This window comes from Leucoraja erinacea, unplaced genomic scaffold (genome assembly GCF_028641065.1).
Source record: "Leucoraja erinacea ecotype New England unplaced genomic scaffold, Leri_hhj_1 Leri_60S, whole genome shotgun sequence".
Taxonomy (NCBI): Eukaryota; Metazoa; Chordata; class Chondrichthyes; order Rajiformes; family Rajidae; genus Leucoraja; species Leucoraja erinaceus.
The window spans coordinates 91381-117255 of NW_026576520.1; the positions used below are offsets into that span (position 1 = coordinate 91381).

The 25875-nt window shown below is 47.4% G+C and overlaps 1 protein-coding gene across 1 annotated transcript in view; it reads right to left on the reverse strand.

Moving 5' to 3' along the window:
* Positions 1-383: 383 nt before the first annotated feature.
* LOC129694297 (sideroflexin-5-like) overlaps positions 384-25875 on the reverse strand; it is a 237661-nt gene continuing 212169 nt past the window's right edge. Inside the window, 1 exon segment of the mRNA XM_055631006.1 lies at positions 384-1633. Coding sequence (XP_055486981.1) covers positions 1556-1633 — 78 coding nt within the window. The 3' untranslated portion in view covers positions 384-1555.

The following is a 25875-nucleotide window of genomic DNA, read 5'->3' on the forward strand; positions in this document are numbered from 1 at the left end:
CAATCTATGATAACTGAAAATTTCATTCAGTTCTCTTAATTTTTAAGAAGGTTATGGGCTTTTGACTGTCCACGATCACAGCTTTTTTGTTATGTCCATAGAAAATCAATAGGGAACAAGATGCTAATTTCCCAGTATGAAAATGGCCATAACATTTTTATTACTTGAGATATGAAAGTGAATTAGGTGTCAAATTAAACTTATTGTTATGCTTTATTTGATGGGATAAATTGCAGACTTGATTTTTTAAATCCCAAAATTTTGTAACATTGCTACTGGAGGTAGACACGGAAAAGCTGGGGGAAACTCAGCGGGACAGGCAGCAGCTCTGGAGAGAAGGAATGGGTGCCGTTTTTTTTCAGAAGGGCCTGTTTCCGTGCTGTATCTCAAATCCAGACTGAGCTGAATCTCTGCTGATTGGCAAAAGGAACCAAAGGGGAGAAGGGGCACAGCCACTGTGGGCTGGAATCCACCAGCTTGAAGATTGGCGGAGGAGAGGAGGTGAACTGCGTTAACAGCTCACAGAGAAAATTGCAGGGGAGTGGAGCGGTGAAGACACGAGCGACTGCAGATGCTGGAATCTTCAGCAAAAGCACGGGAACTCAGCGGGTCAGGCAGCATCTGTGGAGGGAATGGACACGCGGCGCTTCGGGTCAGGAAGCCTTCTTCAGATTAGACTTGATGTTTCGGGTCGAGAAGCCTTCTTCCGATTAGACAAACACCGCTTCGGGTCAGGACCTTTCAAATTAGACAGACAATGTTTGAGGGCGGGACCCATCTTCAGATTAAATGATGATGTTATATGTCAGGACCTTTCTTCAGATTAGACTTGATGTTTCGGGTCGGGAAGCCTTCTTCAGGTTAGACTGATGATGTTTCGTGTTGGGATCCTGCTTTAGATTAGATTGATGACGTTTTGGGTCAGGAACCTTCTGTTGTTCAGTGCAGGTTATTGTCATGTGTGCCGAGGTACAGTGAAAGGCTTGTGTTGCGTGCTAACCAGTTAGCAGAAAGACAACACATGATTACAATATACAGTGTAGAGATACATGATAGGGGAATAACGTTCAGTGCAAGGTAAAGCCAGTAAAGTCCGATCAAGGATAGTCCAAGGCCCATCAAAGAGGTAGATAGTAGTTCAGCTCTGCTCTCTGGCTGTGGCAGGATGGTTCAGTTGCCTGATAACAGCTGGGAAGATTACATTTTGGGTTTGGACCCTTCTTCAGACGCTTCAGAAGAGCATTGAGGTTACTTAAAGAGCTACGGGAAAGAAATAGCACCAGCAGGACGGTGAGGATGGCCCTATCGAGCCTGTGTATCTAACAGCCTGGGACCAGTAACCCTGTCAGCCGAGTGAGGGGAGATTTCCCGACCAAAACAGTTCCTGGCTGGAGAATCGATGAGTAAGACTCTGGCGATGCAGTGTGAATTTTATAACGTTGATTTGCAGTTAGCAGCAATTAGTCAAATTATGCAAGGAAGACCCTGTCATTATTAACAATCAGACACCATAATCAGTAGATTTTCTCTTCGTCGGTCCCGAGAGATGAAGACATCACAGACCCTTATTGAAAAAGGAACGTTTGCCCAGAGTTTTTGACTGGATCTTGGGCTCCAGTTTTGAAGTTTCAATCTGCAAAATAAAATGGAAAGGGGTGAAGACACAGTGATGTCAGCTTTATTGTGGCTTAATAGACAATAGACAATAGGTGCAGGAGTAGGCCATTCGGCCCTTCCAGCCAGCACCGCCATTTAATGTGATCATGGCTGATCATACCCAATCAGTACCCCGTTCCTGCCTTCTCCCCATATCCCCTGACTCCGCTATCTTTAAGAGCCCTATCTAGCTCTCTCTTGAAAGTATCCAGAGAACCGGCCTCCACCGACCTCTGAGGCAGAGAATCCCACAGACTCACAACTCTCTGTGAGAAAAAGTGTTTCCTGGTCTCCATTCTAAATGGCTTACCCCTTATTCTTAAACTGTGGCCCCTTGTTCTGGACTCCCCCAACATCGGGAACATGTTTCCTGCCTCTAGCGTGTCCAAACCCTTAATAATCTTATATGTTTCAATAAGATGACCTCTCATCCTTCTAAACTCCAGAGTGTATTTAAAGAATTTAAATTTAAAGAAACATAGACAATAGGCGCAGTAGGCCATTCGGCCCTTCAAGCCAGCACCGCCATTCAATGTGATCATGGCTGATCATCCACAATCAGTACCCCGTTCCTGCCTTCTCCCCAGAGAAGATTTAAGAGGGAAGTCAGGGGCTACATTTTCACTCGGAGGGTGGTCCGTATCTGGAACGAGCTGCCAGAGGAAGCTGTAGGAGCAGATACAACTATGACCTTTAAAAGACATTTGGACAGATGGTGTAGGAAGGAACTGCAGATGCTGGTTTCTACCAAAGATAGACACAAAGTGCAGGAGTACTTCAGTGGGTCAGGCAGCATCTCTGGAGAAAAAGAACGGGTGACGGTTTGGATCGAGACCCTTCATCACTCCTGAAGGGGTGACTCAAAACCATCTTCGACCTTGTTGAAAATGGATTTCTGGGATAATAACCTTATTCTTAGCTTTTCATTTCACATTTAGACTTGACTTTTGGACATCAGAGATACCTTCTCTCATCGACAACACATATCAACAATGGGATAGATTGGGGATTAGGATAGATTGGGGGATTAGGAAAGTAGGGGATATGTATGAATTGGGCAAACTGTTATCATTTCAACAATTAAAATTAAAATTTAAATTGAAGGATAATCAATATTTTAAATATATACAGATATGTGACTTTATGAAGAAATATACACATAGATTTCAAACTATATTTTTAGACCCTTTAGAAGAAGCAATGAATATTAAGGCTGATTCACAAAAATTAATATCATACTTTTATAATAATATATTAAATAGAGAATCACCCTCAACGGAAGCACTAAGGGAAGATTGGGAACATGAGCTAATGATAAAGATCTCAAAGGATAGATGGGAAAAGTATTTGATGAATACACATAACTGTTCTATTAATGCAAGACATATTTAATTCAATTCAAATTATTACATAGACTATATTATTCAAAAACGAGGTTGAATAAATTTTATCCAAACGTCTCCCCCAGATGCGATAAATGTTTGTTTCAAAACGCTAATATAACACATTCATTTGTAGGATGTACAAAGTTGAATACAATTTGGAGTGGATGATATATTTGATATATTTACAAAGCTTTTCAAGTCAAGAATAGAACCCAAAACGTAATGGATGATATTTGGAATGACAGGAGAAGATACCAATTTAAATAAAGACCAAAATGTTTTTTTTAATTATGGGTTAATAATTGGAAAGAAATTGATACTTAAATTTTGGAAAAATACAACCATACCAACTGTTAAATTGTGGATTAGGAATATGATGGACATAGCACGCCTTGAAGAAATGAGACTCCGACTAATAGATAAATATGACCAATTCTTAAGGAGTTGATCTCCTTTCATCGACTTTTTGGCATCATGTGATGCAGCGGTACCGTAAAGATTGCTGATTTCAGTTCATGACGTGGATAGATCTACATCTCCGAATACAGATTTGAAAAATTCTCTTTTAAGGGGCCTTCTCTTCTATTTCTACTTTCCACTTTTTCTTTTTTTTTTTATTTTTTATATACACACTTCACGTTTTTCTACTCTCTACCATCTATTTTTCCACTTTTTCCTCTTTCTATTGTTTTCTTTTTCTTGTCTTGCTTACTTCCTTCTCATAACATAAAACTAGAGGTTGTACATAGAATGGATTACGGTATGACATAGTTGGCACCTAAAATTAGGTTCCACTGTACTGTTTTGTGCTGTATTAACTTCTAATAAAATAAACACAAAAAAAAAAAAAAAAAAAAGAGATACAAGGCGTAAACTGTCCCTTCGGCCCATCGAGCCCGTGCCGACCAACAATCACCCTGTACACTAACACTGTCCTGTACACTAGGAACAATCTACACGTACCAAATCCAAACTTGTACCTCTTTGGAATACGGGAATACTTTGAAATCCCATGCGGTCACATGGTGAACGTACAAACACTGTACAGACAGCACCCGTAGTAAGGATCGAACCCGGGTCTCTGGAGCTGCGAGGTACCGACTGTGCCGCTGCACCACCGTGCCACCTAATACATTTCATTTCATCGATTTGAAGATTTAATATGAACATGAGCAGAATTTTTTCACATCGAGGTTATGGAAGCAGATACAGTATATAATATGAAAGTACAGATAGCCCTTGCTTTCTCTCTCCATCCCCTTCCCCTTCCCAGTTCTCCCACCAGTCTTAAGAGCCTGTCCCACGAGCATGCGACTCCATGCGGCAAGCGGCACCTAACGTGGTCGCTTGAGCCGTACGGCCACGCGGGGCCGGTCCCACTTCGATCGCCGGAGCCGTATGCAGTTGTGCGGAGCTGGTTCCGACATCGCGCGGGGCTCCGAAAAACTGACAGTGTTGAAAAATTCCGCGCGGCAACGGCCCGCCGGCCCGCAGACGCCTCAACGGGCGTACGCACCGCCTCGACGCCGTACGCACCGTCTTGACGGCATACGCCAAGCACGAACTTCCCGCGGACTTCGCTCGAACTTCACGTCAATTCGTACAGGATCACTCGACCTCCGCGCGGCCCCTGCTTCCGGATTGGTCGCGCTTGCCGCGTGCAGGCGCATGCTGGTGGGACCGGCCCTGTACGGGGGTCACTCGACCTCCGCGCGGCGCTCGCTTCCGGTTTTGGTCGCGCTTGCCGCATGCAGTTGCATGCTCGTGGGACAGGTCCTTAACTGTCTCCGACTACATTCTATCTTTGTCCTGCCCCCTCCCCTGACACCAGTCTGAAGAAGGGTCTCGACCCGAAACGTCACCCATTCCTTCTCCGCAGAGATGCTGCCTCACCCGCTGAGTTACTCCAGCTTTTTGGGTCTATCTTCAATGAGAGTACAGATGTTTCAGAAGGATATTGCCAGGACTTGAGGGCCTGAGATACAGGGAGAGGTTGGGGAAATTAAGACTTTATTCCTTGGAGTGCAGGAGGCTGAGGGGTGATTTTATAGAGGTGTATAAAATCATGAGGAGAATAGACAGGGTCGTTTGCTCAGAGTTGAACCAGAGGGGGTAAGTTTAAGGCGAGAGGGGAAGATTTAATAGGAATCTGAGGGCCGACTTTTTCATACAGACAGGTATATGGAACGAGATGCCAGAGGAGTTAGTTGAGGCAGATACTATGATAATATATGAAAGATATCTACGGGGACAGTGTGGAGAGAGTGTCCAGCTTTAAGTTTCTGGGCACTCACATTTGAGAGGACCTCACATGGTCCACCAACACCGCTGCGCTGGTCAAGAAGGCACAGCAACGACTGTTCTTCCTGAGAACATTAAAAAAGACTGGTCTGCCCCAACAGCTGCTGATAACCTTCTACCGCTGCACCACGGAGAGCATACTAACCAATGGCATCTCTGTGTGGTATCTCAGCTGCACGGAGGCGGAGAGGAGAGCTCTTCAGCGCGTCGTCCACAGAGCGCAGAGGATCATTGGGACACAGCTACCAGCCTTGGAGGGCATCTACGACACACGCTGCCTCAGGAAGGCCGTCAGCATCCATAAAGACTCCTCACACCCTTGTAACGGACTGTTTGAACTACTTCCCCCCGGCAGACGTTACAAGGCCTTCTACGCCCGAACCTCCAGGCTCAGGAACAGCTTCATTCCCAGAGCTATTGCGGCTCTGAACCGGCACTGCTGAGTGCCCCACCCCCCCATGGACTGTCTCCCTCGGATGGTCACGTTGCACAGACACATCTGCACTTTAGTCTGTTTGAAATGTTTTGACCATCTTACTGTTGTAATGTTCTTTGTACAAACCATGTTCTTGGGGTATCTGTATCTAAATCTAAATTGTATTAGTTATTTAAGTTATGACATCGGATGGAAGCTGCAAACCCATATCTCGTTGCCCTTATGTGCAATGACAATAAAAGATATTATTATTATTATTATTATTATTATTAAGGTTCAGAGAGAATGTGTAGAAAGGAACTGCCGATTCTGGTTTATACCAAAGATAGACAGGAAATGCTGGAGTAACTCAGCAGGTCAGGCAGCATCTCTGGAGAACATAAAAAGTTCATCGGTTCATAGTTCATAAGTTATAGGATCAGGATTAGGCCATGCGGCCCATCAGGTTATCCACTTTGTTGGCAAGGCAGATCATTATCAAGTTGGGAAAGGGGAAGTGCAACGAGATCTGGGTGTCCTTGTACATCAGTCATTGAAAGTAAGCATACAGGTACAGCAGGCAGTGAAGAAAGCGAATGGCATGTTGGCCTTCATAACAAGAGGATTTGAGTATAGGAGCAAAGAGGTCCTTCTGCAGTTGTACAGGGCCCTAGTGAGACCACACCTAGAGTATTGTGTTTCCCTGCTGTATGATTCCACCACTCTGTTTCACATCGTCTGTTGTATCCCGCTTTTCTAAGAAAATCCGTGGTGAGCAAATGGATGGAAATTGGAGGGATTCACGGCCCGGTTGCTGAGATTTGTGGCTTGGTGGGGAACTGGGTTAGGGTGATGAACATGGGCGTGATTCTCAGAGTCAAAGCATAGTCTGTCCAAGAGTTGATGTAGGTCATAGCAAGGGGGAGGCAGCACAATGCTTCTAAATAACACTACCCCTGTATCTAAATGCCGTCAAGTTGGGAAAAGGGGAAGTACAATGGGATCTGGGGCTCCTTGTACATCAGTCTATGAAAGTAAGCATGCAGGTGCAGCAGGCAATGAAGAAAGTGAATGGCATGTTGGCCTTCATAACAAGAGGAATCGAATGTGGGAGCAAAGAGATCCTTCTGCAGTTGTACAGAGCCCTAGTGAGACCACACCTGGAGTATTGTGTGCAGTTTTGGTCCCCTAATTTGAGGAAGGACATTCTTGCCATTGAGGGAGTGCAGCGTAGGTTCACAAGGTTAATTCCCGGGATAGCGGGACTGTCAAATGCTGAGAGAATGGAGCGGCAGGGTTTGGACACTCTGGAGTTTAGAAGGATGAGGCCTTTTTGGGAAAGGGGGAGATGCAGCGAGACCTAGGTGTCATGGTACACCAGTCATTGAAGGTAGGCATGCAGGTGCAGCAGGCAGTAAAGAAAGCGAATGGTATGTTAGCTTTCATTGCAAAAGGATTTGAATATAGGAGCAGGGAGGTACTACTGCAGTTGTACAGGGTCTTGGTGGGACCACACCTGGAGTATTGCGTACAGTTTTGGTCTCCAAATCTGAGGAAGGACATTATTGCCATAGAGGGAGTGCAGAGACGGTTCACCAGACTGATTCCTGGGATGACAGGACTGTCTTATGAAGAAAGACTGGATAGACTTGGTTTATACTCTCTAGAATTTAGAAGATTGGGAGGGGATCTTATAGAAACTTACAAAATTCTTAAGGGGTTGGACAGGCTAGATGCAGGAAGATTGTTCCCGATGTTAGGGAAGTCCAGGACAAGGGGTCACAGCTTAAGGATAAGGGGGAAATCCTTTAAAACCGAAATGAGAAGAACTTTTTTCACACAGAGAGTGGTGAATCTCTGGAACTCTCTGCCACAGAGGGTAGTTGAGGCCAGTTCATTGGCTATATTTAAGAGGGAGTTAGATGTGGCCCTTGTGGCTAAGGGGATCAGGGGGTATGGAGAGAAGGCAGGTACGGGATACTGAGTTGGATGAGCAGCCATGATCATATTGAATGGCGGTGCAGGCTCGAAGGGCCGAATGGCCTACTCCTGCACCTAATTTCTATGTTTCTATGTTTCTATGAGAGGGCGTCACATTGAAACATATAAGATTATTAAGGGTTTGGACATGCTAGAGGCAGGAAATATGTTCCCGATGTTGGGGGGAGTCCAGAACCAGGGGCCACAGTTTAAGAATAAGGGGTGAGCCATTTAGAACGGAGACGAGGAAACACTTTTTCTCACGGAGAATGGTGAGTCTGTGGAATTCTCTGCCTCTGAGGGCGGTGGAGGCCAGTTCTCTAGATGCTTTCAAGAGAGAGCTAGATAGGGCTCTTAAAAATAGTGGAGTCAGGGGATCTAGGGAGAAGGCAGGAACGGGGTTCTGAGTGGGGATGATCAGCCATGATCACATTGAATGGCGGTGCTGGCTTGAAGGGCCAAATGGCCTCCTCCTGCACCTATTGTCTATCGTCTATTGTGATGACTGGACATAGCATGCACAACGTCTCTTGCTCTGCTCTCTGGGTGGGGTTTATCGTTTTTGTGGCTGATTCTTCACTGAGATGGAATTGCTGCTAATTTTGTTCCTGGCTGAGGATGTCGTGGTTGTGGTATGAACGTGCTCCCCTGCTGAGCACCGACCGGGAGGTGTGAGTCACTGCTGTTTCCCTCTGTCTCTCTAATAGACACACATACACACACTCACGTGCACACACACACTCATGCACACAAGCACACACACTCACGTGCACACACACACTCATGCACACACACGCATACACACTCACGTGCACACACACAGACACACGCGTGCACACACACACACACGCGCACACACACACACACACGGACACACACACACACTAACATGCGCACACACGTGCACACATTCACTCATGTGCACACACACACACTCATGTGCACACACACACACTCACGTGCACACACACACACTCACGGACACACACACACACACACTAACGTGCACACACACGTGCACACACTCACTCATGTACACACACTCATGTGCACACACACACACACACACGTGCACACACACAGGCACACACACTCACGTACACACACAGACATACGCACACACGCTCACCTGCACACACAAACAGACACACGCGCACACACACCCACGCACACACACTGCACGCACACACTCTCGTGCACACACACACACACACACACACACGCGCACACACACACACACACACACACACACACACACACACACACACACACGTGTGCACACACATACAGACACCAACAGGCAGACACACACACTCACGTGCACACACACACACACATAAGCATAGAAATAGGTGCAGGAGTAGAGCCAGCACCGCCATTCAATATGATCATGGCTGATCATCCAAAATCAGTACCCAGTTCCTGCTCTTTCCCCATATTCCTTGATTCCATTAACCCCTAAGAGCTAAATCTACCTCTCTCTTGAAAACATCCAGTGAATTGGCCTCCACTGCCCTCTGTGGCGGAGAATTTCACACTCACAAATTCACAGATTCACTGGTTAAAGCACAGAATCCACAGAGGGGAAATGAGCCATGCATGCCTGCGCAGTTGGGGGCTATGTGTGAGTGGTGGACAATTGCGTTGGGGGAACGGCTTGCGTTGGGGGGACGGGTGAATGGTGGAATATTGCATTGGGGAGCAGACCCAACGGGTCTGCACTTGGTCTAGTGACATTTAAAAGGCATTTAGACAGGCACATAGATCAGAAATGTTTTTTGGGGGGGATATGGGCCAAACACAAGAGGTGGGACTAATGTAGATGAGGCATCTTGGTTGGCAAGGTTGCGTCTGAGGGCCTGTTTTGTTCTGTGTGACTCCATCACTCTTATTTCACTGCATGGTTTGCAGTTGTGGTGGCCACATCAGAGGAAGGATGAGGAGGCTTTGGGTAGGGTGCAGAAGAGGTTTTGCACAACCTTGCTAGGATAGGATGGTATTATCTACAAGAAGAGGTTGGATAGACTCAGATAATATGGATAGACTGTGGTAGGCCTGATTGTAATCATGTACAGTCCTCCCGCTGACTGGACAGCATGCAACAGAAAGCCTTTCACTGTACCTCAGCGCACGTGACGAGAATAAACTAAACTTGCTTTCTTTGGAGCAACTGCTTTGGAGTTGAGAGGAGACTGGATAGAAGTTTATAACATTATGAGAGGCATAGAATCTTTTCCCCAAAGCGGAAATATTAACTACCAGATTGCATGGCTAAGATGAGAGTGGCAAAGTTGAAAGGAAATGTAGTGGGCTAGTTTTAGTTTGCCAAAGATGTGTTGGGTGCCTGGAATGAGCTGCCGGGAGTGGTGGTGGAGGCAGATATGATAGTGGCGTTTAGGACTTTCAGATAGGCAAATGGATATGCAAGGAATGGAGGGATATATGTTCATAATTCATTAACGCATAAGTAGGCCATTCGGCCCATCGAATAATCACTGGAATATTCACTGGAATTTGGAAGGATGGGAGGGGATCATAGAAACATATACAATTATATAAAAGGTCTGGACAGGCTGGATGCAGGAAAAATGTTCCCCATGTTGGGGGAGTCCAGAACCAGGGGCCACACAGTTTAAGAATAAGGGGAGGCCATTTAGACTGAGATGAGAAAAAAAAATTCACTCAGAGAGTTGTGAATCTGTGGAATTCTCTGCCACAGAGGGCAGTGGAGGCCAAGTCACTGGATGGATTTAAGAGAGTTAGATAGAGCTCTGGGGGCTAGTGGAGTCAAGGGATATGGGGAGAAGGCTGGCACGGGTTATTGATTGTGGATGATCAGCCATGATCACAATGAATGGCGGTGCTGGCTCGAAGGGCCGAATGGCCTCCTCTTGCACCTATTTTCTATGAATCTGCTCCGCCTGATCTATCTTTCCCTCTCATCCCATTTTCCTGCCTTCTCCCCATAACCTTGGACACCCACACTAATCAAGAACCTGTCAATCTCCACTTTAAAAATATCCACTGACTTGGCCTCCACAGCCGTCTGTGGCAATGAATCCCACAGATTCACCACCCCTCTGACTAAAGAAATTCCTCCTCATCTCCTTCCTGAAGGAACGTCCTTTTTCCCCCCGAGGCTGTGCCCTTTGGGCCTAGACTCTCCCACCAGCGGGAACCATCTTCTCCGCACCCACTCTTGTCCAGGCCTCAGCGTCGTCATGCATGGTCGGCACAGGCATCGAGGGGCCGAAGGTCCTGCTCCTCAGCTGTGTGCAGTTGCACGTTGAAAAGGGAACAAGCGCAACGCGTTGCTTTGCCTGCATGCCAGCCGCGAGCAGATAATAGGAGAGGAATGTGTGTGTGCGTGTGTGTGTGTGTCTTGGCAAAGGTTGCTTGCCAACCTCAGCTGGGTTCAGGCCCACTCCACAAATGACTGAGCTTCCTCCCCATCCTGGTAACGCTCCGCCAATTCCAAGATGAAAGTCTGTCAGTCGCTGTACCTAATACATTGTTTATATTTGTATTGTGAATCACATCTTATCATCAGGCACTCAGTCAAATGGAAGCTCCGGGTTAATTTGGGAGCAGACCAGAAATGAGAGGTTACAGCTCTCGGCATTGCCTGTGCAGCCTGGAGCACTGTTCTCTGGCTTTCGTTTAGTTTTGTTTAGAGGTACAGTGCAGAAACAGGCCCTTCGGCCCCCTGGGTCCGCAGCGACCAGCCATCCCCGCACACCAACAATAGACAATAGACAACAGGTGCAGGAGTAGGCCATTCGGCCCTTCGAGACAGCACCGCCATTCAATGTGATCATGGCTGATCATCCCCAATCAGTACCCCGTTCCTGCCTTCTCCCCATATCCCCTGACTCTGCTATCTTTAAGAGCCCTATCATGCCATGATCATATTGAATGGCAGTGCAGGCTCAAAGGGCCGAATGGCCTACTCCTGCACCTATTTTCTATGTTTCTATCTAGCTCTCTCTTGAAAGCATCCAGAGAACTGGCCTCCACCGTCCTCTGAGGCAGAGAATTCCGCAGACTCACAACTCTCTGGGTGAAAAAGGGCCGAATGGCCTACTCCTGCACCTATTGTCTATTGTCTACTTGGGGTGATAGATATGGATTAAAGTGATCAAAAGATTCAGCATGGAAACAGGCCGTTCATCCCACTGAGTGTATGCCGACCATCGATCACCAATTCACGCGATCCCTCTTATTCCTCTTTTTATTCCTCTACCCCATACCACACATCTTTAGGATGTGGGAGGAAACCGGAGCACCAGGAGGACACCCACGTGGTCACAGGCAGAACTGCACACAGACAGCACCCGAGGTCAGGATCGAACCTGGTCTTTGTCAGCTGCGCCGTCGTGCCGCCCTGATTATAACTAACAGCCAACAATAACTCCGACAGGTGTGAAGAATCGCCATCTCCTCCGCAGATGCTGCCTGACCCGCTGGGTTCTTCCGGCACTTTGTGTGTTGCCTCTCTGTGATTTGCCCCCATTGTGCCCCTGAAGACCAGGAACCGGAGAGGGAGGGAGGGAGGGAGGGAGGGAGGCCGGGTAAAGAACCAGGGGGTCTTACCTTCTGTGCCCTCGAGGTCAGCTGCAGGAGGTGAACGAGGGCTGAAGAGGGCCATGCAAGGAGAGGGACGAGGGTTCACAAGACGACCCAAATGGAGGTGATGGCTGCATTGGCTTCTTGGCCAACTGCGCTTAGCTTACTTCTAGTTTAGAGATACAGCGCGGAAACAGGCCCTTCGGCCCACCGGGTCTGCGACGACCAGCGATCCCCGCACACTAACACTATCCTACACACACGAGGGACAATTTACATTTATACCGAGCCATTTTACCTACAAATCCGCACGTCTTCAGAGTGCGGGAGGAAACATATAAGATAGTTAGGGGTTTGGACACACTAGAGGCAGGAAACATGTTCCCGATGTTGGGGGAGTCCAGAACCAGGGGCCACACAGTTTAAGAATAAGGAGTAAGCCATTTAGAACGGAGACGAGGAACCACTTTTTCTCACTGAGAGTGGTGAGTCTGTGGAATTCTCGTCGTTTTCCCTGTTGAATTTTCAGCCCTTAACTCTCACGGTCTAAGCTGGACTCCAGCTTGTCCCTTGTATGTACGATAGAACCAGAGTAGGGGTGATTGTTGGTAGGCGCCGACTCTGTGGTCCACGCTGCAGCTCTGAACTAAACAAAACCAGTTTGTTTTAACTAGTTTAGTTTAGTTTAGTTTAGAGATACAGCATGGAAAAAGGCCCTTCGACCCACTAAGTCCGTGCTGACCATAGATCACCCGTTCACACTAGTTCTATCTTATCCCACTTTCCCATCCACTCCCCACGCACAAGGGGCGATTTACAGGGTCCAATTAACCGACAAACCCGCACGTCTTTGGGATGTGGGAGGAAACCGGAGCACCCGGAGAAACATAGAAACACAGAAAATAGGTGCAGGAGTAGGCCATTCGGCCCTTCGAGCCTGCACCATCATTCAATATGATCATGGCTAATCATCCAACTCAGTATGGTACACAAAATTGCTGGAGAAACTCAGCGGGTGCAGCAGCATCTATGGAGCGAAGGAAATAGGCGACGTTTCGGGCCGAAACCCTTCTTCAGACTGATGGGGGGTGGGGGGGGGGGGGGGGGGAAGGAAGGAAAAGGGGGGAGGAGGAGGAGCCGTGAGGGCGGGCGGATAGGAGGGTGGGAGGAGACAGCTAGAGGGTTAAGGAAGGGGAGGAGACAGCAAGGGCTAGCAAAATTGGGAGAATTCAACGTTAATGCCATCCGGACGCAAGGTCCCCAGGCGGAATATGAGGTGCTGTTCCTCCAATTTCCGCTGTTGCTCACTCTGGCAAAGGAGGAGACCCAGGACAGAGAGGTTGGATTGGGAATGGGAGGGGGAGTTGAAGTGCTGAGCCACCGGGAGGTCAGGTTGGTTAGTGCGGACTGAGTGGAGGTGTTCGGCGAAACGATCGCCCAACCTACGCTTAGTCTCCCCGATGTAAATGATCTGTCCTGGGTCTCCTCCTTCTCTCCATACCCCCTGATCCCTTTAGCCACAGGGGCCACATCTAACTCCCTCTTAAATATAGGCAATGAACTGGCCTCAACTACCTTCTGTGGCAGAGAATTCCACAGATTCACCACTCTCTGTGTGAAAAATGTTTTTCTCATCTCGGTCCTAAAAGATTTCCCCCTTATCCTTAAACTATGACCCCTTGTTCTGGACTTCCCCAACATCGGGAACAACCTTCCTGCATCTCGCCTGTCCAACCCCTTAAGAATTTTGTAAGTTTTTATAAGATCCCCCCTCAATCTTCTAAATTCTAGCGAGCACAAGCCGAGCCTATCCAGTCTTTCTTCATATGAAAGTCCTGACATCCCAGGAATCAGTCTGGTGAACCTTCACTGTACTCCCTCTAGGGCAAGAATGTCTTTCCTCAGATTTGGAGACCAAAACTGTACGCAATACTCCAGGTCTTGCCCGCTCGCTCCCTGGCCCTTGTTCGTCAATGGAGGGAAGGTTGCAGCTAATAACCTTCTCTGCTGATCGGACGGTTCGCTGCAGCCTCCGGGTGTCGTGCTTGGTGGCTGAGCCAAACCAGACCATGATGGAGAAGGTGAGGGCAGACAAATGCGTACAGTCCACAGGAGGTCAGGATCGAACCTGGGTCTGCGGCGTGGTCAGTCAGCGGCTCTACCCGCTGCGCCCCATTGATGCGAGGACTCTCCCCCCCCCCCCCCCCCCCCCCCTCCACTCCACAGCGAGCCACAATGCCGTCTCTCTTTGTCTATTTTTAGCCCGGTGTGTCGAACTGCACACAGAAACCCGTGACACTCACACCTTGGCTCACTTTCACCTTGTGTGAAGCAGAGTCTTAAGTGGAAGTGTAATGATAAGAATCTGATCTCGTACTGAGGCATACTTTACACAGCATTATGGGAAGCAACACCTCATTTGCTCAAACTGCACATATGTCTCATTCCTGCACCATATGGCACTACAAGCTATTTACAGTAATAATTAATTCTTAATCAGCATTTAACCTCTGTAAAATGTTTTAGAGATCTAATCACCTTCTAGATAGCACTAATGACAGAAAAAAAGCATAAACACAGTCAAAGAGGAAATATACAAAGACATCGTGCCTGGATAATGGAGTCTCATCAAATCCATCTCTTTAGTGACATTCATTTTGTGATTTTTCTTCCCATTGAGGGGAAGTGTAGTTGTGTCGGAGGGAATGGGGCAGCCTCTGGTCTGGGTAGAAGATGTATTATGGACGTATTGCCGATCTGAACAGTGGCCCCCATTTCCTAGATGGCTCCATCGCAGCACCAAGTGAGATAAGATAGAACTAGTGTCTATTCCCGATGTTGGGGGAGTCCAGAACCAGGGGCCACACAGTTTAAGAATAAGGGGCAAGCCATTTAGAACGGAGACGAGGAAACACTTTTTCTCACAGAGAGTTGTGAGTGTGTGGAATTCTCTGCCTCAGAGGGCGGTGGAGGCCGGTTCTCTGGATGCTTTCACGAGCTAGATAGCTTAAAGATAGCGGAGTCAGGGGATTATGGGGAGAAGGCAGGAACGGGGTACTGATTGTGGATGATCAGCTGAGAAAAACATTTTTCACACAGAGAGTGGTGAATCTGTGTCAAACATAAGGGTTAGCACTACACGCTACGAATCCCAGCTGTGGAGACACTGGTATCGTTGTCTCGTTGTAGGACATTGATCATTCTTTTAATCTGGATTTTTAAACTCATGTATTGTGTTTTAAAAAATATATAATTTATGATGCTTTCAGAAGTGATATACTAAGATTTTATATGTATTTATGATATTTATTTTAATATGCAATGCATTTTTTTTTTTTTAATGTAATGTTGCCCCTTGTCTGAACCTCGAGTCCTAAATAAATGTTATTATTCTTATTATTCTTATTATTATTATTCTTCTTATTATTATTGTCTAACTAGTGTGAAAGGGTGATTGATGGTCAGCATGGACTTGGTGGGCAGAAGGGCCTGTTTGCATGCGGTATCGCTAAACGTTATTTAGACTAGTTTAAATAAATTGGGGTGAGGGTCCCCTCTGCTGTATAAGAGGGGGGTGGTGACACACTTTGGGCCCCCATATCTTTGTCCTTCTCAGTATATCTCTGCTTCCCCTGCAACAAATTCCACGCTTCCCCCCTGCCACTGTGAAGCAATTTACACCTTCTCTGGAACGATCGTATTGTTTCCTTTGACTAATTGGCAAATGAGGGTGGGGGGGGGGGGGGGGGGGAGAAAGCTCGAAAAGGAGAGGTGGGAGTGGGACAAAGCCCAGCAAATGGTGAGTGGAACACTCTTAGTTTAGAGGTACAGCGCGGGATTAGACCCTACTGCCGTCCGTGCATTGGGGTTAGGTTCGGGGTTAGGGCTAGTCCGCGCCGACCTGCGATCCACGTACACGAGAACTATCCTACACACACACACACACACACTGGGGACAGTTTACAATCGTTACCAAGGTCAATCAACTACAAACCTGCGCGTCTTTGGAGTGTGGGAGGAAACCGGAGCACCCGGGAAAAACCCACGCGGTGAATGGGAGAGCGTGCAAACTCCGTACGGACAGCACCCGTAGCCAGGATCGACCCTGGGTCTCTGGAGCTGTGAGGCAGAACCTCACTGCCGCTACACCACCCACCGTTGGGCCACCCTCGCCTCTCTTTTCCAGCTTTCTCCATACTACCCCATCAGTCTGAAGAAAGGCCTGACCTGAAATGTCGTCTTCTCCATTCCATGCACAAGATGCTGCCTGACGTGGTGACTTCCTCCAGCACTTAGTGCGTTTCAGCGACTGTACTTCCTTTCACTTCTATAAATGTCATTATTTGTCCCATTTTATCCTGCACATCAATGCTTTCTTTATTGAATCTCCTCTGCCTTCTTCTTCATCGTAAAGCTTCCTTTTCGCATTGTCTCCCACATTTCCCTTCTTCAAGTCAAGTCAAGTCAAGTTTATTCGTCACATACACATACGAGATGTGCAACCTCCCCGCCTCCCCACCTACACCTACAAACTCCCCCCACCTACAAACACACACTCTCACATGCACACACACTTCCACGCACACACATTCTCAAACACACACTCACACTCTCAAATGCACACACACACACACACACTAAAGGGCCTGTCCATCTTGGGCGTTATTTGCGCATTGTGCCATTGGTGAATCCCAAAATCCTGGGGTGCCGCGCGCCCATACACCACCACGCCTCACCATGCACCATGCGCGCGTAATGCGTCGTGAAGTGTAAATGATGTCGCGTAAATGACACCCAAGTGGGACAGGCCCTTTACACATACACACATTCTCAAACACACGTACACTCACACTCACATACACGCACACACACTTACATGCATGCACACACTAATGCATTTCGTTGTCTCTGTACTGTACACTGACAATGACAATTAAAATTGAATCTGAATCTGAATCTGAATCTGACATGCACGCACATTCCCAAACACACACACACTCACATGCATGCACACACTTACACGCACGCACATTTTCAAACACACACACACTCTCATGCATGCACACACATACGCATGCACACACATTCTCAACCACACACACACTCACATGCACATGCACACACTTACGCACACACACATTCTCAAACACACACTCTCACATACACACACTTACACGCACGCACATTTTCAAACACACACACACTCACATGCATGCACACACTTACGCGCACACACATTCTCAAACACACACTCTCACATGCACACACTTACACGCACGCACATTTTCAAACACACACACACTCAAATGCATGCACACACTTACGCGCACACACATTCTCAAACACACACTCTCACATACACACACTTACACGCACGCACATTTTCAAACACACACACACTCTCACATGCACCCACATTTGCATGCACACACATTCTCAAACACACACACACACACACTTACACTTACACACACGCACATTCTCAAACACACACTCACACTCTCACATGCACACACACTTACACACACACACATTCTCAAACACACACTCACACTCTCACATGCACACACACTTACACACACACACATTCTCAAACACACACTCACACTCTCACATGATACACACACACACTTAAGGGCCTGTCCCACTTGGGCTACATTTGCGCGTCATGCAGGTGGCGCGCAAGGATTTTGTGAATCCCCAAATCCTGTGGCGCCGCCACGCCTCCCCATGCAGCATGCGCGCGTAATGCGTCGTGAAGTGTAAATGATGTTGCGTAAATGACACGCAAATGATGCCCACACGTGATGCACACACATTCTCTAACACACTCTCACATGCACCCACACACACTTACATGCACACACATTTTCAAACACACACTTACACGCATGCATATTCTCAACCACACACATGCACACACACACACACACTGCATACACACACACACACTTACACGCACGCACATTCTCAAACATTCTCACACACACACACACACTTACAGTACCTGCTTAAAATCTGCGGTAGACACAAAATGCTGGAGTAACTCAACGGGACAGGCAGCATCTCTGGACAGAAGGAATGGGTGACGTTTCGTGTCTGGAGAAAGTTTTTGACACTTCTTATTCCTTTTTTCCAGAGGTGCCGCCTGTCCCGCTGAGTTACTCCAGCTGTTTGCGTCCTCCTTCGATGTAAACCAGCATCTGCAGTTCCTTCCTACACGTTTTGGCTGCTTAAAATCTGGTGCAACTCTATTCCAAGTCTATTCCATCTTTGAAGAAAAATCACAGCCGTGATGCTATCTGACTTGATTGAGCATGTTGTGCTTTTAGTTCATATTTAAATATCTAGCCTTCTGGTTCCTCTGTAACAGTAATGCTATAACACTGTAATACTATTATAATATATTTTGAACAGATTTGAGGATGGGAAGGGTTTGGAGGGAAATGGACCAAATGCAGGCAAATGGAACAAGCCCAGGTTATCTGTTACGCTGCTGCAAGTGAATTTCATTGTTCCGTTTCTGACCATCTAACACGAAAACATTCTTGACCCTTGCCAACTTGGTGGCCATGAACTGAAAGCCCTGTTTCCGTGCAGTATGGCTATATGGTTCTTCCACGATGTTCTACACTTTGGGATGTTTCTTGTGTGTGGATTAATTAGAATCATTTTGTTTTTTTAGTTTCGTCTAGTTTAGAGACACAGCGCGGAAACAGGCCCTTCGGCCCACCGAGTCCGCGCCGACCAGCGATCACCCCGCACACTAACACTAGTGTCCTACACGCACGAGGGACAATTTACTATTTTTACCGAAGCCAATTAAACTACAAACCGGCACGTCTCAGGAGTGTGGGAGTTTAGAAGGATGATGGGGAGGGGGGGGATCTTATAGAAACATATAAAATTATAAAAGGACTGGACAAGCTAGATGCAGGAAAAATGTTCCCAATGTTGGGTGAGTCCAGAACCAGGGGCCACAGTCTTAGAATAAAGGGGAGGTCATTTAAGACTGAGGTGAGAAAAAACGTTTTCACCCAGAGAGTTGTGAATTTGTGGAATTCCCTGCCACAGAGGGCAGTGGAGGCCAAATCATTGGATGGATTTAAGAGAGAGTTAGATAGAGCTCTAGGGGCTAGTGGAGTCAAGGGATATGGGGAGAAGGCAGGCACGGGCTATTAGAAACATAGAAACATAGAAATTAGATGCAGGAGTAGGCCATTCGGCCCTTCGAGCCTGCACCGCCATTCAATATGATCATGGCTGATCATCCAACTCAGTATCCCGTACCTGCCTTCTCTCCATACCCCCTGATCCCCTTAGCCACAAGGGCAACATCTAACTCCCTCTTAAATATAGCCAATGAACTGGCCTCAACTACCCTCTGTGGCAGAGAGTTCCAGAGATTCACCACTCTCTGTGTGGTAGGGGATGATCAGCCATGATCACAATGAATGGCGATGCTGGCTTGAAGGGCCGAATGGCCTCCTTCTGCAGCTATTTTCTATATTTCTATGAAACCAGAGCACCTGGAGAAAACCCACGCATGTGACAAGGAGAACGTACAAAGTCCGTACAAACAGCACCCGTAGTAAGGATCGAACCTGGGTCTCTGGCGCTGTGAGGTAGCAACTCTACCGCTGTGCCACCGTGCCACCCCAAATCACGTATCGCATGGTTTGACTGGATAGGAGACGAAGAGGGATTTTCACTGTATCTCGGTGCCAATTATAAACCAATACCATTGACAAGAAGATATTAGCATCGGTACCCAAACAAAGGTGCATGTTAAAACAACGAGAGGTAGCTTGAGGAGCAACAAAGGAAAGTGTCGGACTGGAGGATGCTGCCGTGAACACTTGAAAGAAATTTGAACAGGAACGTGGAGAGAAAAGGCGTAAAGATATATGACCTTACTGGCTAGAAATAAAATAACGGCAAAAGGAGAGAGCGTTAGTACAGACAATAGACAATAGGTGCAGGAGTAGGCCATTCGGCCCTTCGAGCCAGCACCGCCATTCAATGTGATCATGGCTGATCATCTACAATCAGTACCCCGTTCCTGCCTTCTCCCCATATCCCTTGAGTCTGCTATTTTTAAGAGCCCTATCTAGCTCTCTCTTGAAAGCATCCAGATCACCTGCCTCCACCGCCCTCTGAGGCAGAGAATTCCACAGACTCACCACTCTCTGTGAGAAAAAGTGTTTCCTCGTCTCTGTTTTAAATGGCTTACTCCTTATTCTTAAACTGTGGTCCCTGGTTCTGGACATCCCCAACATCGGGAACATGTTTCCTGCCTCTAGTGTGTCCAAGCCCTTAACAATCTTATATGTTTCAATGCGATACCCTCTCATCCTTCTAAACTCCAGAGTGTACAAGCCCAGCTGCTCCATTCTCTCAGCATATGACAGTCCCGCCATCCCGGGAATTAACCTTGTGAACATGCGCTGCACTCCCTCAAAAGCAAGAATTAGGTATGATCCTCAAATCCTCAAATTAGGTATATGATCAAATCAGTATGATCATTTTACTTGACAACAGGGAGATCACCAGTAAATCTCCATAGATGCTGCCTGCACACGCTGAGTTTCTCCAGCACTTTTTACCCACCTTCGATTTTCCATCATCTGCAGTTCCTTCTTAAACATTTATAGAAAGAAGCCAATGAAGCAACAAAGTGGCTGGCCAGCGATCACCCTTACCACCACCACACACTCGGGACAATTTTACCAAAGCCGATTAATTTACAAACCTGCACGCCATTGGAGTGTGGGAGAAAACCGGAGGACCCGGAGAAAACCCACGCAGGTCATAGAAACATAGACAGAAAATAGGTGCAGGAGTAGGCCATTCGGCCCTTCGAGCCTGCACCGCCATTCAATATGATCATGGCTGGTCATCCAACTCGGTATCCCATCCCTGCCTTCTCTCCATACCCCCTGATCCCTTTAGCCACAAGGGCCACATCTAACCCCCTCTTAAATATAGCCAATGAACTGGCCTCAACTACCTTCTGTGGCAGAGAATTCAACAGATTCACCACTCTCTGTGTAAAAAATGTTTTTCTCATCTCGGTCCTAAAAGATTTCCCCCTTATCCTTAAGCTGTGACCCCTTGTCCTGGACTTCCCCAACATCGGGAACAATCTTCCTGCATCTAGCCTGTCCAACCCCTTAAGAATTTTGTAAGTTTCTATAAGATCCCCTCTCAATCTTCTAAATTTTAGCGAGTACAAGCCGAGTCTATCCAGTCTTTCTTCATATGAAAGTCCTGACATGCCAGGAATCAGTCTGGTGAACCTTCTCTGTACTCCCTCTGTGGCAAGAATGGTGTCTATCTTCTGGGTTGCATGGTGGCAGTTTTTATTCAGACAAAGGGTCGCGAGCAAACTTAGTGGCTCTACAGTGGCTAATAATACAGTCGTGTTTCCACAGCTGTGGTGGGAGGAGAGGGAGGTGGAGGTGCGGGTGGGGGGGGGGGGGGGGGGGGAGGAGGAGATCACTGCCTTGGCCAATTAGTGCTTTAATTACTCAGCTAATCCCACTTTCTGGCTTGGAGGCTTGAGAAGGGGAAACATGATTGCTATAGACACTTGCGAAGGCTATCGGCTTGGCGGTGTTTTTGACTCAGTCGTAGAAGTTTGTGGATTTGACTTTCACTCGAGACGTTTAAGTACGTTAGAACACAGACCAGTGCAGGTAGACACAAAATGCTGGAGTAACTCTGTGGGTGAGGCAGCATCTATGGAGAGAAGGAAGTGAAACGTCGCTAATTCTTCTCTCCAGAGATGCTGCCTCACCCGCTGAGTTACTCCGGTATTTTGCGTCCACCTTCGATTTAACCCGCGTCTGCAGTTCTTTCTTAAACAGAACAGTACAACACAGGAACAGGCCCTTCGGCCCACAAGGCCTGTGCGGAACATGAAGCAAAGCAAACTAATCCCCTCAGCCTGCACGGGATTCCCCTCCAATTCTCTGCACCTATCCATGTGCCTATCTAAATGGCCCTTTCGTATTTGCCTCCACCACCCTCCCTGCCAATGTTTAAGAAACAGTTGGACAGATCCATGGATAGGACAGGTTTGGAGCGGTATGGACCATGCGCAGGCAAGTGGGACTAGGGTAGCTGGGACATTGTTGGGCTAGTGTGGGTGAGTTGGGCCAAAGGGCCTGTTTCCACCCTGTAGCACTCTATGGCTAGTGTAGCTGGGACATTGTTGGGCTAGTGTTGGTGAGTTGGGCCCAAGGGCCTGTTTCCACCCTGTAGCACTCTATGGCTAGTGTAGCTGGGACATTGTTGGGCCAGTGTGGGTGAGTTGGGCCGAAGGGCCTGTTTCCACACCCTATCACTCTATGACTCTAACATGTGTCAACTCCGGCGTTGCGGAATAAACCTGTCTGTCTGACCTCTTGTTGTAGCCAATACCTCCAAACATCATTTTTAATCCTCCTCTGCACCCTATTTAAAGCCTCCACATCCTTCCTGCAACAGGGTAACCAGAACTACACACAATAAATTGTTAATCTGTGGAATTCAGTGCCACAGAAGGCAGTGGAGGCCAATTCACTGGATGTTTTCAAGACAGAGTTAGATTTAGCTCTTAGCGTTAATGGAATCAAGGGATATGGGGAGAAGGCAGGAACGGGGTGCTGATTGTGGATGATCAGCCATGATCACATTGAATGGCGGTGCTGGCTCGAAGGGCCGAATGGCCTCCTCCTGCACCTGTTGTCTATTGTCTATTGTCTAGAGTCATAGAGTGATACAGCGTGGAAACAGGTCCTTCGGCCCACTTCCCCACACCGGCCAACATGTCCCAGCTACACTAGTCCCACCTGTCCACATAGAAACATAGAAAATAGGTCCAGGAGGAGACCATTCGGCCCTTCGAGCCAGCACCGCCATTCATTGTGATCATGGCTGATCGTCCCCTATCAATAACCCGTGCCTACCTTCTCCCCTTTTCACACAGAGAGTGGTGAGTCTGTGGAATTTTCTGCCTCAGAGGGCGGTGGAGGCCAGTTCTCTGGATACGTTCAAGAGAGAGCTAGATAGGGTTCTTAAAGATAGCGGAGTCAGGGGACATGGGGAGAAGGCAGGAATGGGGTGCTGATTGTGGATGATCAGCCATGATCACATTGAATGGCGGTGCTGGCTCAAAGTGCCGAACAGTGCTATTTCTGTACCTATTTTTCTATGTTTCTAATCCAGATGCAGCCTAACCAAAGTCCTGTAAAGTTGCGGCATGACATCCTGCCTCTTATGCCCAATGACCAGACCAATCATACCATGATCCCTCTTTATCACTTCTATTTACAACGGTGTGAAGATGGGCCCCGACCTGAAACATCACCAATCCATGTTCTCCAAAGATGCTGGACACAAAAAGCTGGAGTAACTCCGCGGGTCAGACAACAGGATCTCTAGAGAACAGGAATAGGTGCAGGTTTGGGGTCTTCAGAGACCGTTCTTCAGACTTCTCCAGAGATGCTGCCTGACCGGCTGAGTTACTCCAGCACTTTGGGTCTTTAAAACAGCCAGCAGGTTGTTTTACACATGGCCTTCTTTACTACTCTATCGGCTTGTGTAGCTGCATTCAACAAACTGTGGGCTTGGACCCTAAGATGCCTCTGCTCATCATCGCTGTTATGGGTCTTGCCATCAACCATATACCTTTCCTTCAAATAGGACCCAAAGTGTAATACCTCACATCTGCTTGCATTAAACTCCACCTGCTATTTCTTCACCCACTGCTGGAGTAGATCTATATCCTGGTAAACTTTAGAGATGTAGCATGGAAACAGGCACTTCAGTCCACCAAGTCCATACCGACCAGCGATAGACAATAGACAATAGACAATAGGTGCAGGAGTAGGCCATTCGGTCCTTTGAGCTAACATCGCCATTCAATGTGATCATGGCTGATCATCCACAATCAGTACCCCGTTCCTGCCTTCTCCCCATATCGTCTGACTCCGCTATCTTTAAGAGCTCTATCTAGCTCTCTCTTGAAAGCATCCAGAGAACCGGCCTCCACCGTCCTCTGAGGCAGAGTATTCCACAGACTCACCACTCTCTGTGAGAAAAAGTGTTTCCTTGTCTCCGTTCTAAATGGCTTACCCCTTATTCTTAAACTGTGGCCCCTGGTTCTGGACTCCACCAACATCGGGAACATGTTTCCTGCATCTAGCGTGTCCAAACCCTTAATAATCTTATATGTTTCAATAAGATTCCCTCTCATCCTTCTAAATTCCAGAGTGTACAAGCCCAGCCGCTCCATTCTCTCAGCATTTGACAGTCCCGCCATCCCGGGAATAAACCTTGTGAACCTACGCTGCACTCCCTCAACAGCAAGAATGTCCTTCCTCAAATGAGGGGACCAAAACTGCACATAATACTCCGGGTGTGGTATTAGCACCAGCACTATCCTGCACACTAGGGAGAGTTTATAATTTACAGAAGCCAATTAACCGACAAACCTGTGCGTCTTCGTGACGTGGGAGGAAACCGGAGCACCCGGAGAAAACCCACGTGGTCGCAGAAAAGAATGTACAAACTCTAGGGACAACTTACATTCTTTACCAAAGCCAATTAACCTACAAACCTGTATGTCTTTGGAGTGTGGGAGGAAACTGGAGTCTTTGGAGTGTGGGAGGAAAATGCCGTCATTTCAAAATTTCAAAAACATGTTTAGCTTTCATTGCAAGAGGATTTGAGTATAGGAGCAGGGAGGTTCTACTGCAGTTGTACAGGGTCTTGGTGAGACCACACCTGGAGTATTGCGTACAGTTTTGGTCTCCAAATCTGAGGAAGGACATTATTGCCGTAGAGGGAGCGCAGAGACGGTTCACCAGACTGATTCCTGGGATGTCAGGACTGTCTTATGAAGAAAGACTGGATAGACTTGGTTTATACTCTCTAGAATTTAGGAGATTGAGAGGGAATCTTATAGAAACTTACAAAATTCTTAAGGGGTTGGACAAGCTAGATGCAGGAAGATTGTTCCCGATGTTAGGGAAGTCCAGGACAAGGGGTCACAGCTTAAGGATAAGGGGCAAATCCTTTAAAACCGAGATGAGAAGAACGTTTTTCACACAGAGAGTGGTGAATCTCTGAAACTCTCTGCCACAGAGGGTAGTTGAGGCCAGTTCATTGGCTATATTTAAGAGGGAGTTAGATGTGGCCCTTGTGGCCAAGGGGATCAGGGGGTATGGAGAGAAGGCAGGTATAGGATACTGAGTTGGATGATCAGCCATGATCGTATTGAATGGTGGTGCTGGCTCGAAGGGCCGAATGGCCTACTCCTGCACCTAATTTCTATGTTCTATGTTTCTATGTTGAAAAATCCAGCGGTGGCCAGAAAAAGGTACGACTCTCTGGGCGACAACTCACGACCAAACAGGCGTCAGTTACATGTCGACACTTGACGCCTGTATGGTCATGAGCGGTCGCCCAAAGAGTCGTAACGTTTTCCCGTCGCCGCTGGATTTTCGGCAACCATCTACGTCTATGATGGGTGCTGGCAGTCGCTGCAAATACATTGTGTAAGTGGGACAGGGCACATTGGTGTAC